We start from the raw sequence: 13,922 nt of genomic DNA, 5'->3' as shown, positions 1-13,922 counted from the left end.
CTTGATAATAGCTTCTAAATCTGCATTGCATATGGATGAATCATTATAGCCTAGACTCTAAATATCTGTCCAATTTCGTTGTCTTTTGGTAGGACATACAGCAATAAATACAAGAGCCATTCATAGCATGCATAATTCTGTCACCTATGTGGAGTTTTTGGAACTACAAGAGCAGACGATTCATGCCGAGGACAGTCACAACCAGGCATGAAACAGAGCTTGGCGATTTGTCACCACCAGTAGAACCGATGCAGTTATCAGGCATCCATTAAACTAGGTACCAGACATCACGACACCAGTAGTGAGACATGATACCACCTCCTGTAGATGTTGTATAGTCACAATCAGGCATAGAGTAAAAATAGGAAACATGGTACCAGCTGTAGAGGTGGCACAGTCACAATCAGGCATAAGGTAAAACTAGGAGACATTGCACTTCCAGTAGAAGTGGCACAGTCACAACCAGGCATAGAGTAAAACTAGGAGACATGGCAGTGGCACTAGCAGTAGAGGTGGCACAGTCACAATCAGGCATTGAGTAAAACTTGGAGACATGGCACTACCAGTAGAGGTGGTACAGTCACAATCAGGCATAGAGTAAAACTAGGAGACATGGCACTTCCAGTAGAGGTGGCACAGTCACAATCAGGCATTGAGTAAAACTAGGAGACATGGCACAACCAGTAGCGGTTGCACAGCCAAAACCAGGCATAACTAGGAGACATGGCACTACCAGTAGAGGTGGCACAGTCACAACCAGGCATAGGGTAAAACTTGGAGACATGGCACTACCAGTAGAGGTGGTACAGTCACAATCAGGCATAGAGTTAAACTAGGAGACATGACACCACCAGTAGATGTGGCAAATGCATTATAATCTGACTTGGTCTAAGCTAGCATCCAACAATTTTCTGGAAGATGTTCACAGCCTGGTCTCTCCCACAGCAGTTATCTGCATGGGCCTGCTGTCTTGGACTGACCTAACATTTCACTGTGTTCTAGATGACATGCACACCAGGGCCTACTGCCTTAGGCTGAGCAATCATCTCACCATGCTTGCGAAGACAGGTACAACGTACTTGGCCGTCTCTTCTATACCGCAGGCACAAGGGCCTAACCAAAACAAGTGTCCTTAATAGCATTTTGGGCATGGAGACACTATGGCCAATTCAATTACTGATAGAGACCAATCACAATTTGATCCTCAAGAGATGACAGCACATAATGTGATCTGCTTATGATAAGCATTTGAGAAATGAATGCATTTTAACGCATGAAGTTTCAAGATGCCCATTCAACAGTACTTATACTGTCATGAATAATAAACAAATACTATCCATTCTTGTCTTTTACTTATTTATTCAGTTTTATGTTGGTACAGGGGAGCTAGAAAGAATTTCTCAAACTAAGCAGCTTGACACATACTTTTACAGCAAAGAATATGGACTTTTAAAATGTTTAAGAAGGCTAGCACATATTTCACACTGACCAAAGTAAATGTCAGAAAAACCACTCTTGAAATTATGTGACGAAAACGCATAGCCATAGCCAGTGGTGTGTGAATAACTCCAGCTTTTTTCGAATTAAAAAAAATCTCCTGAGCTGAAAAACACCTTCGAAATGGACTGTGAATAGCCACATGCTGGTATAGCACCAGATATACACCTCCATCCATACTTAATACACCTTACAGGCAAACGGATACAGGAAATCCACTAGTGGACAAAGAGGGCAGTGTATCCAAGCGACATGCTGTACCAATGTGGCTGATCAATATTACAAATAGTGACACACCCGCAATGGATGCTATGGAGTGAATCAAAGAACAGCATTTCCATCAAATACATATATCATGTAAAACCTCACTGTAAACATGAATTTTCTCAACAGCTTGTCCTTAGCACGTCTCAGCAAATACAAAAGCTGCTCGCACCAATTTTAAGTATGATGTACTATGATTAGAGGAGAGGCCATCTGTAAAACCCAAAACAGTTACTTCATACAGCAGTGTTTCGAAATGGCTATTCAATCCCTGATTTGTCAATACAACACAAAAGCTTTATATCAGTGCTTTTAATGGCTGGTTACGAGTCCAGCTGTCCTCTGGAAATATTAAACTGTAATATGCGAGATATTTATTTCAATGGGTAGCAGGTTGAGTTCCAAATCAGTGAATTCATACAGCCAGCTTAGATTTCCAGATTTCCAGGTGTACAGTCTAAGCAGTCATGGAACTTTGTTTACAGGATATATCCAACCTTAAAAAAATACACTGATTAGATTGGAAAAATACAATATATCGATACATGATTACAATTCTAATTTCATTCCAATTAAACTCCAGTGTTGTGACACACCAGTTTTTAAAAGAAGGACATGCCGGATGGGCACACCACAGTGATTACTTGGCATATCATAATTTGAGCTATTGCATGTTGTGAATTATATTTTAAGTGTAAAATTAACAGTTGCACAAGACACGGTTATAGAAAATACACACATATGAAATATAATGATTGTGGCATAACGCGTGTGATCCGCAAATTCCATTCACATTCCCATCCAGTTTCTCTCAACGGAGAGGTTCCATTGCAATGTTCCAGAGTCACGTAGCGACATCACGAAATGATGCGACGTCATAAATCGTTGCATAATGCAACATCTCTCTATCATGCATACTTTAAAAATCAGGGTCATTTGTATGCTCCTCCCCTCGCACACATAACTTATCCAGGAGTAAACCGATGGTTTTTGGCTGGATGAGGTGGACAAATTCCCTCTACCCAATCAAAAGAGCTCTTACACCTAACAAGCACTCTCATTGGCTAAAATGTCAAAAAAGGCTGAACTTTGCAACAGAACCATATTGGGAACATGACAAGAGTTGATGGGTTCATGGAGCTATTAAGCATCACTTCATCCTAAATTCGGATAAATCAAGCACCCTGATTCCCAAGAGATGTTTATAATCATTATTATTCAAAAATCTTATCTGAACATCATTTAAACATCCTTTTTGAAGGCCCTAAGCACATATGATTGCTGAAGCGTGCAAGACTGGTAATTCAGACTGAGTAAATCTAACATGTTCTTTCCCGGAAGATGAATATAATTGGCCACGGACAAGGGATTAAGAGCCATAAGTACAGACAGGCCACTCTATCAACTTTCATTCAATTCGATTACATATACTAATATTTACACATTTAACACTGTTGTGATCAGACCCACTACAAAAAATTCTTTCATTACATTCATACTGTATAGGCTCTTTGAAGTGATTTCCCCTTTTCTCATGCAGTACACCTGTCAAAAATTTACGGAAAAAAGCCATCTGGAAATTCAGACAGCAGATGTGAGATCTGAACAACACTGAGCACCTGAAGTCTAATTCTCCATTCAATTGAAAGGCAAAAAAACTTTTTTTTAACATAATTACACAACATTTTATCAAATCACATCCAACGCACAAATTATGGATCAACAGGAAGCCACAACAGATGGGAGTGAATATCAAGATCTTCAGGTTCCCAATAAAGTACAGTACATTTGGAACTATTTTCAAATATGTTTTAGTTTATTTTGATACAATGACCTAAATTTATAGCAAGAAGATCCACAAAAACTTGGAAAGACTCAGAAAGAGGCTAACGTGAAAACGGACATCCAAGTACCCATATGCAATATACTCTCGTTCACCTTTACAAGTCGACACTTGTAGGGGAAAACTTGAATCGTCCACTGGTTTTATAGAAGTGAAAATGAGTAGGTTACCAACAGTTCAAGAGTTCTGTACCGGTACTCGACCAAAACTAAAGCCCACTTTCCACAAGGCAAGAAAATTAATCACTACGTCATAAAAATACAATTGTCTATTTTGCAGATATAATAATTACACATGATAACATTCAGCTCTCTTCTTCTGGTGCTGGTCTTCTCGACCTCGGTGCTCGGCCTGCTGGGCCCTTCGGTTTGGCAAATTTTGGTCGAACAATTGTTTTCTTGGGATGGACTTGGTCATACAAACATTCCTCCGTCAGTTCACTGGATGGTGTGTCAACCTCGATCTGGAATACAAAGAAATATAACTCAATTTTTCTGTCATTAATGCCCTAAACATGCTAGGTACCACTCACATCAATATGGCAAATTTATCAATTTGTTATTAGTTGAGCTTGAATCGGGATTGTTGTAGGAAACGAAGTGATTATGAAAGCCTACAAATAAATCCAAGAAACCAGAGGATTGAAGAACGCTAATCCAAGTCCTCGAATGATTTCGTCACATCATTTTATCACTTATCAAAAGATACTCACAATTTTGGCAATGTCCTCCTGAATCAGACCCTGAATACTCTGTGTAAGTGGACCTTTAATGCTTGAATAAAGCATCCTCTCTTTAATGGATGTGGAATAACCTGGTACGATGTATATAAACACTGAAAAGAAAGTTATAAAGTGTCATTAACTCGCTTTGAAAGTTGTAATTGTAAGTATTTGTAAATGGGTCCCTTTTATGAAACAGGCCTTTACACAAAAATAAACTGAAATGCAACTAGGCATTGAAGAAGGCCTATGACAATGTAAAAATAGCTTTCTTTGATCTTCCACAGATTGTTTGGTTATAAAAATATTAGGAGGCCATAAATTACACATGTATTCTAAAAATCTAGATAAAAACAAACTTTTGAACCTAACAGAACAAAACCTAATGCCCACCTGGACTTTCCGTATAGTCTCCTTCATGTGTATGTTTGTAGCGAAACAAGTGATAGCTGCCGCAATCTTCTGGCACCTTGGACAGCAGTGACTTGGCATCGATATCATCAGCATCAGTCAAGCGGATCATCTCCCCAGGAATGTCAATGGACTGGAAAAAAACAAATACAAATACACTTGATCTAAAACATATCAAAGATAGAGTTACTGCATTAATCAATCATAAAGATATTTGAATGGTGGTCAAAACATTCAGTCTTTTCAATCGAATTCAATCAACATGCAATTCGCATGATCCAGACAACATCACCAGCAAAGAAACTGGTTTGGTAGTAACGCAGCCTCTGCAGAAGTTACTTACAAATTGTACATAGGTGATAGTTTTCGCAGCAAACTCGTCAATTTTGTCTAAAGCTTGATCATCCATGGGAAACATGAGGCCAGTTAATGTCTGCTGTCTGGTGTTGGTGTGGATTTCACTTCTATCCTGGAAACGTGACAGAAAATAATTTGATCAGAAGTAACTTGCTTGAACCTGCCAGTAAATCAACAAATCACAAAAAGTCTTTTCTCATTTCTTATGCTACCCACCATCTGCCATTGACATTTGTCACTTGCGGGTTGAGCTGAGCCCCTAATCACTAAACTTCTTCTTTTTGTTTCTAATCACTAAACTAGTGAGTTGAACTAAACAGTGTTCAATATTGAGAAACAAAACGCTATACCGGTATATTAATAATTCAAAACGCAACCAGTAACGTTAGTTGTTCACAACATGCTGACCATGCAATAACTGTAATGTGTAAGTTTGAAATGAGTACCCTGTTCTAAAGACACAAATTAGTTTCACATGTGAAACAAGCCTAAGTCCATGCTAGATTAGAGGGAGTTCAGATCCATTATGTGAATAAACAGTCCTTTCCAAGAACAATAAATGGTATTATCAGTGGTACAAATAAAGACGACTTTTTCAACCATAATGATATTTATGTTAAGCATGACAAATACACTCTTGTTTGCTGATGATCAACATGTTAGTTGCAGATCTGACAACTACAGGATTTGTCGCATTATTAATGCCGCAGAAATGAAAAATCTTAATTTTTAGTGAAAATACCCTCTCCTCAATTCATACCTCAATACTATACCATCACAAACCATTTGACATCCACAAAAATATGTGCATAATAGTTTGGTTTTTTTTGTCTTGTGCCTGCTCACATCCCAGCTTTAGTTTGAACTAATCTCGAGAACCAGCTGTTCATGCACAAGCAAGTCAATATAACTTTGAACACAATTCGAATCCTATAAGAGTAGTCGAAACTCACAACATACCCGCGCCTAAAGAGTAGGTCACCATCAAAGAAAGAATATCTGATAATATCACAAATTAGCCTTTATCAGTTCTTGATTAAATATACTGACACACATGTAATTCTGAGTCTGAGTAATTACTAATAAGTCAGTAGCCCAAATGCCAGTATTTTTGGACTGAGAATTTCCTATACACCAATTAGATGCTTCAATCTGGTCAAAGATGTGACTTCTGACCAGACCAGGCACCACGTACAGGAATGCTTTTGAAATTTGATTTCAGCCATTACTAAGAAGGGCAGTCTGACGAACAAAATGGTAACAATAACTTCACTTTGCTCAAAATGTTGGTTAATGGGTACTTGCAAGTGACCCCTTCATACCTAACCAACTATTTTCAGCTGATTTTATCACATTATCAGGGATAAAACTTTATCTTCTTTCAAAACATCCTATGTTACTGTATAACACCTACCTCATTTTTCTTTATTTCTTCAAGTTCTAGTTCTGCCATTGACATGGGGGGAGGAGCAGACTCTGCAAGTTTGTGACGCTTGTAACCTTCTAATAGGATGTCTTTCTACAACACAAAGTAGCGTAGATGTAGGTTTGAAAGCATAAAGAAAGTTTAAGTTCTGGGTTTATAGTCTGATATCAACAACAGTAGAGAAAATCATCCAATCTTTCACTTTAACCCCAGTCTATCCAGAAACCTTTCAGGAGAACTCACATGAGCGGCTCAATCAGCACAACAACCTGAGCATTTCTGACCGGTACCAATTTAATATATACACATGGACAGGAAGGCATGTTGGGCAAAGAGACCTAGCTGACATCCCGATATCGCTGCTTTCTGTTTATCTGAGAATTAAGAACCCTCACTGAATATTGCGGCACGATTACTTAGTGAATAACATCAAAGAAAATGTTCAGACTTACTGGTTCTGTTCCAAACACTTCAGCTTTTATAAGACCGCCCCCAAATTCCTGTTTCATTGTGGCTTTAGTCGATGCATACAACATTTTATCCCTGACCTGAATTCGAAAGAAGAAAACGGATAAGAGATTGATCAAGTTGTAAACAGATTAAAGATTGATCAAGTCGTAAACAGATTAGAGATTGATCAAGGTGTGGATCGATGATTAGAAAGCTCAAACTTTATGTGCATCTTATAAGCAACAAAAGTTATATTGAGTCAGTCCCTGAGAACTGATGTACATTTACCCTCTATGGTGTTTTATCAACGGTTCATGACATACTACTGTCAGAGAAACTGACACCACCCAAATACTGGCCTACTAGTTAACAACTAGATTAGGTTTCATTTGAGATAACTTTGTACATTAAAAGAAACAACGCACTAACCTTGCAGTCATCAGGAGCATAATGAAGCAGAACCCAATCATACGCATGACCTCCTTCCTTCGAGTCGAGTCTATAGAACATGTAACAAGGGTTTTCATCCACAAGGGGCTTGACTACACTGTCATAGTCTGAGCCAAGTTAAGGAATTATCAGAGCTAGTCTTCAAAATGCAAGTTGCACTCATTGCTTTGAAGTTGATTCGGCAAATTTCAGTTGCATTTTGCAACCAATTTTTAGCATGATGTTCGCATGTTATATACTTCTAGCAACTTATTTCAATATATTAACTCAGGCCCGAATAAAGGGGGTGAGCCCCTCTGCCTTATTTGAGAAGATTCTTTGATTATTAGTATGAATTTTGGACAATAGATGTAAAAACACCCCTCCATCTTGGACTTTCGGATCTCCCCTCTCAATGGCGGCAAATTACTGAAGCCTACATATGATGCTGATAAAACACAATCCATTTCATCATTTTGTAAGTTTCTTGACATCCCTTCCTGTCTGTATCTAATATCTGAATATTTGATCATGATTCTGTATCTTATTAAAGGATACCTTCTTCCCATGAACCAACCGCATCAGCACTACTGCACAATACCAATTGTTCTGAAAAAGATAAGATATTGAATTGAAGTGGAAAAAAACATCAGAAGACGAGGTTCAAATTGATGTACAATGTATGCATCTGGTGGTACTGCTCCTACAACAACTTCTTTGAAAGACATTTTCAAAGTCAAAGTTCAAATTCTGTGTGCATCTGGTCGTAACACTTCTACTAGTACTACAATTTTCATGAAAGAAGGTACCAATAACAGAGGACTATAGTTGGTGTCATTTAAGACTGACACTTACCATTTGATATTCCTATTTTTATGACTCGGACATGTCCATCATTTTTGGCTGTACCAAGAAAACCTTTCAAATCATCAGAGGCTGGAATTTTGAAGACAAATTTAGACAATTAAGTACCACGTCATGTTTCTTTGTTTTGGCCAGCAGTGACCTCCCCTGCCTGGAGTGAAAGTGACTATTGTAGTATTGGCATTGACAGTCAGTGACCCTTGTGGCTGTGAATGTGATCGAGGCATGACCATGATGAATATCATGATTGATGATGTAAAGGCCCTGCCGAGCATGACGTCATGATTTAGTCACTGACAGTGACAGCCAGGTGACAGTCCAGGTTTATAACGATCTTCTTCTTCCGATTTATTACTATTACGCTAGGTTACTTCCTTCTCCTAGAGACCCTTTTACACCAGGCGGAGGAAGCCACTGACATGAGTCACTGCACTGTCAACACTCCAATGTCCTGCTTCTGAAATGCTGTGATATCAAAGATGGGAAGTGGAACTTGAAGAGCCAAGATAAGAGGCCTGCCCAGGGGCAGGCAGAGCCACAGCCAGAGGTAGACTGAGGCAGAGGTAGAGGGTGTGTCTTCACTTCATTCACTGCATTCATCGAAAAGAAACCAACAAATACACAATAGTGAGTGCCAAACTGAGTCACTGAATATACATTATTCGTTGAAGTCAATGATTATGAAATCATGAATCTAAAACGTACCTTTTATCCCAGTTTGATGAGACATGTTGCCGGAAAATAAGGATTATGGAAAAAATAGGAAGTAGCAGAAACTTTCTGTCACCCACGTGACAAGTGTGTCGCAGAAAATATAATTGATGTTAGAAATTATCTGATTGGTCACAGGAAAAATTGACCAATCCGAAAGCGTCTTGTATCAGCGTTTAGGAAAAGATAAACAATATGGTGGACGATAGAAATGTCTGAAATTTTTTTGCAATAAAGTACGATTAATAAAAGCTGGGGCATAGAATTAAATAAAGAACTCATCAGCATGATCAACAACATTTTAACCTTCTTGTGTGAAAATTTCAGCACGATAAAGCAATGAATAAAGATTTGGCGGGGCATTTTATGAAGAAAAAAATGTCATTTTTTGCTCTCTGTACAAAATGTAATGTACAGGAAGTGTGTTCACCAAAGGCAAAGAGGAAATTGCAAAATGACACTATCCCCAGCCTTGACAATATTGCAGGAGAAGATGTAGATCATATACAAAGGTCACGCTTCATTTTATAGTCTTTAAATGGCATTTATAATTGTGTCACTTTAATTTCTTTTTCAGAAAATGGAAAGTCTTCACAATTCCGAAGACTATGACATTGCAGTGTCAAAAGCTTGCCTCTCAGGCAACATTGAGGAATTGAAGCTGTTGATCGAACATGGCGCTGATATCAACGTGCGTGACCGATCAAGGTTCATCACACGATTCAAAGGATTCTCAGTTCCAGTACTCTTCAACGCTGTAGAGCAACAACACGTGGATGTTGTAAAACTTCTTTTAAAACATCGAGCCTCGGTACATAACTTGGATAAGTTTGGTAGAAGTGCGTTGCACATTGCATGTGCTGTTGGAAACAGTGTGATTGTGCAGTTATTGCTTGACTATGGCGCAAATGTGAATCTTGGGAACGCGAATCGTAAATGTCCAATCCATGTGGCTTCCACTTGCGGCCATACCCAGATTGTCAAACTACTTCTTGGGTATGATTCTGTTGTTAATGTTAATGACATGCAGGGTTCCACACCGTTATATTGTGCAGTGGAGAATGGACACACAGATGTAGTTGATGTCTTGCTAAGTTACGGAGCTGTTATCCATATGGATATTGAAACTTTCAACCACAGCCCTTTACTAATAGGTTATCAGAATTTTCACCTTGGTGCTGTCAAATGTCTCCTGGCACAGCCTGACAAACTAAGAAATGAAGAGATTGGCCAGATTGTTTCAAAACTTCATTTTAGTGCTTTTCTAGGTGATATAGATACACTACTGACATTGCTTGATTCAGAGTGTGATATCAACTCCCAAGATGTAATGGGAAGGACATTACTCCATATTGCATGTAAAATCGCAAACATGAAGCTGGTATACTTATGTCTGACAAAAGGCATTGATGTTAACATTGAAGACAATAAAGGAATGAGTGCGCTGTATTATCTGTGCGAAGGCAAGTGTAAAAGCTTCCACAGTTTACAGCATGTGGACGAAATGCTTGTAGAAAATTCTTCGGGGTTTTGTGTTCATGAAACAGATTCTGATCAAGTAAACTCTGAGAGCTGCCAGACTAAGATTGCAAAGTTCCTGTTGGATAACGGTACCAAAATTCATGGAGTAGATTCTGAGTTGAGCCGTGTTGGATGGACTCCTATTTGTCATGCTTGTTACAATGGGAACCTCAGTCTTATCAAACTTTTGATTGGACGTACATGTACTGCGGACATTGATAATGGAACTGAGCGATTTCCACTTCATACTGCCATTAGCTCACATAATCCTGAAGTTGTGAAACTTTTAGTCGAAAGCGAGGCAAACGTTAACATGTTTGGTAGTAACTTTGATAAATCATTTAGTCCGTTGCATTTGGCTGTGCATTTTGGTCTGGAGGACGTGACATCAGTTTTACTTGAAGCTGGTGCAGACCCAAACCTGAGAGAGGGCAACACGAACAGTACACCTTTAAGTTTTATCCAAAAGAAATCTGTGCCAATTTGTAAACTCCTCCTTGCAAAAGGAGCGAATCCAAATGTAGCAAATAAATTTGGCAATACGGCCCTACACGATGCTTGTAGATTGATGTGGGAAGACAATGACTTGGTTAAAAGTTTGGTCGAAGGTGGCGCTGATGTAAACCTGGTCAATAAACATGGCCGTGTCCCATTGCATAATGCCTGTGAAAAGAGCCATTCTAAAATTGTCATGACTTTGCTCAAGGCTGGTGCAGAGACATATGTACGAGACACTAAGGATGACACGCCCTTGATGATGTTACTGAATAATTATCTAGCCCTTGGTAAATTGTCGTCCTCTGTTGTTATCAGCGCAATGTTGCCACTGCTTAATGCAAGTTGTCCTTGGTATCTTTGGGACAATGAGAATAGCAAAAGCCGGAAATTATTGATGCATTTGTATGCTTATTGTAGACATATTTTGAAAGTCCTGATCCCTTTTGGTTGTGGGAGTTCCGTCCATATCTCTCCTCATCGAGACATTCTGCTGACATTATGCGGAAATAAAGACTATGAAATTCTCTCAATGATGATGGAATGCGGATACAACATATCCGAAACAGAATTAGTGGAGTTTTACAGCGATACACCAAGTAATCAGCCGTTGATACAATCACTGCGTAATCTGTTTTACTGTAAATCACTCCAGTCATTTTGTCGTTTGACTGTACGGCGAAGAATCTTCTCTTCCTTTAAAAGAGGTGATTTCCTTAACACGCAGATACAGTGTTTGCCAATTCCTGGGAAATTAAAGGAATTCATCTTGCTCAAACAGTTTGTATAGGCCTGGTGACTGGTTACACACATACTGTAAACCTATTGTAAAAAACACTCCAGTTGGGATGTGAGTGGAGAAAGAGGATGCCTTAAACTTGTCTGAACCCAGATGTTCCGGTAAAATGAGTAACAGGAGGGGCCATATATGGAGAAGGGGGTGTCTTCTTCCAACTGTACAATGAGGAAGAAGTCGGTGACATGTATGGAGAAATGCTTGCATATTTCAATAAGAGGGGGGGGACATAGGTACCACAGTGAATGTGATTAATCTGAATCCAAAAATCTAGTAAAACATAGTGTGCTGCTAGTAGGGCCGACTGCTGCCAATTCTTGCTCCTTTGCGAAATTGCAAGAACACCAATGTATATTTCTTATATGGAAATAAAATTATCTTTATGAGATTTGCTTTGCTTGATTTTTTAGGTAGATTCGGTAGAATGTGTGATTAAAGGAAGCAAGAAGCAAGAAGTAAAAAGCATCACCAAAAAACATCAATAACTTTGTCCTTCAGTCTGTTGCAAGCAGTTTTCAAGACAACATCACTAAACTTCTTCACCAGAAAACATTACACTGTGAACAATTGATCCCATCCTTTGAGCTCTCCACTACAACTGGCCTGATCCAGGGACAAGGTCACAACCTACCCGGCCCTGGCCTCCCATAAACCTAGACACATCCTTTAGAAGGATCAATCCAGAGACTGGGTCACAAACTTTGAACTCTCTGCTACAACAGGCCTGATCCAGGGACGATGTCACAACCGACCTGGAGCTTGGTCTCAACATGGACACAGACACCTCCCAGAGAAGGATCAATCCAGGGACAAGGTCCCATCCTTTGAGCTATCCCCTGCAACATGCCTGATCCAGGGACAATGTCACAACATTCCTGGACTTGGTCTCAACATGGACACAGACACCTCCCAGAGAAGGATCAATCCAGGGACAAGGTCCCATCCTTTGAGCTATCCCCTGCAACATGCCTGATCCAGGGACAATGTCACAACATTCCTGGACTTGGTCTCAACATGGACACAGACACCTCCCAGAGAAGGATCAATCCAGGGACAAGGTCCCATCCTTTGAGCTATCCCCTGCAACATGCCTGATCCAGGGACAATGTCACAACATTCCTGGACTTTGTCTCACCATGGACACAGACACTTCCCAGAGAAGGAACAATCCAGAGACAGGGTCACAAACTTTGAACTCTCTGCTATAACAGGCCTGATCCAGGGACGATGTCACAACCGACCTTGAGCTTGGTCTCAACATGGACACAGACACCTCCCAGAGAAGGATCAATCCAGGGACAAGGTCCCATCCTTTGAGCTATCCCCTGCAACATGCCTGATCCAGGGACAATGTCACAACATTCCTGGACTTGGTCTCAACATGGACACAGACACCTCCCAGAGAAGGATCAATCCAGGGACAAGGTCCCATCCTTTGAGCTATCCCCTGCAACATGCCTGATCCAGGGACAATGTCACAACATTCCTGGACTTGGTCTCAACATGGACACAGACACCTCCCAGAGAAGAATCAATCGAGGGACAAGATCACATCCTTTGAGCTATCCCCTGCAACATGCCTGATCCAGGGACAATGTCACAACCTATCTGGACTTGGTCTCACCATGGACACAGACACCTCCCAGAGAAGAATCAATCGAGGGACAAGATCACATCCTTTGAGCTATCCCCTGCAACATGCCTGATCCAGGGACAATGTCACAACATTCCTGGACTTGGTCTCAACATGGACACAGACACCTCCCAGAGAAGAATCAATCGAGGGACAAGATCACATCCTTTGAGCTCTCCCCTGCAACATGCCTGATCCAGGGACAATGTCACAACATTCCTGGACTTGGTCTCAACATGGACACAGACACCCCCCAGAGAAGAATCAATCGAGGGACAAGATCACATCCTTTGAGCTCTCCCCTGCAACATGCCTAATCCAGGGACAATGTCACAACATCCTGGACTTGGTCTCACCATGGACACAGACACTTCCCAGAGAAGGAACAATCCAGAGACAGGGTCACAACCTTTGAACTCTCTGCTACAACAGGCCTGATCCAGGGACAAGGTCACAACCTACCTGGACTTGGTCTCAACATGGACACAGACACCTCCCAGAGAA

General features: G+C 40.2%; 2 protein-coding genes across 2 annotated transcripts; one reads left to right on the top strand and one right to left on the bottom strand.

Moving 5' to 3' along the window:
- Window positions 1-1,339: 1,339 nt before the first annotated feature.
- On the bottom strand, window positions 1,340-9,066 carry LOC135490742 (twinfilin-1-like). Its single transcript, XM_064776174.1, has 10 exons — window positions 8,968-9,066; window positions 8,254-8,334; window positions 7,957-8,007; window positions 7,399-7,526; window positions 6,972-7,067; window positions 6,508-6,612; window positions 5,080-5,205; window positions 4,719-4,869; window positions 4,317-4,438; window positions 1,340-4,067 (listed from the first exon to the last, which is right to left on the bottom strand). The coding sequence occupies exons 1-10, from the start codon at window positions 8,990-8,992 to the stop codon at window positions 3,909-3,911; spliced, it is 1,044 nt and encodes a 347-aa protein (XP_064632244.1). The 5' UTR covers window positions 8,993-9,066; the 3' UTR covers window positions 1,340-3,908.
- Window positions 9,067-9,148: 82 nt separating this feature from the next.
- Window positions 9,149-12,171, top strand: LOC135490741 (ankyrin-2-like). Its single transcript, XM_064776173.1, has 2 exons — window positions 9,149-9,209; window positions 9,551-12,171. The coding sequence occupies exon 2, from the start codon at window positions 9,554-9,556 to the stop codon at window positions 11,777-11,779; it is 2,226 nt and encodes a 741-aa protein (XP_064632243.1). The 5' UTR covers window positions 9,149-9,209; window positions 9,551-9,553; the 3' UTR covers window positions 11,780-12,171.
- The last annotated feature ends 1,751 nt before the right edge of the window (window positions 12,172-13,922 follow it).

This window comes from Lineus longissimus, chromosome 7 (genome assembly GCF_910592395.1).
Source record: "Lineus longissimus chromosome 7, tnLinLong1.2, whole genome shotgun sequence".
NCBI classification, from domain to species: domain Eukaryota; kingdom Metazoa; phylum Nemertea; class Pilidiophora; order Heteronemertea; family Lineidae; genus Lineus; species Lineus longissimus.
The sequence above is the reverse complement of the archived record's forward strand: the minus strand, read 5'-3'. Positions and strand labels throughout refer to the sequence as shown.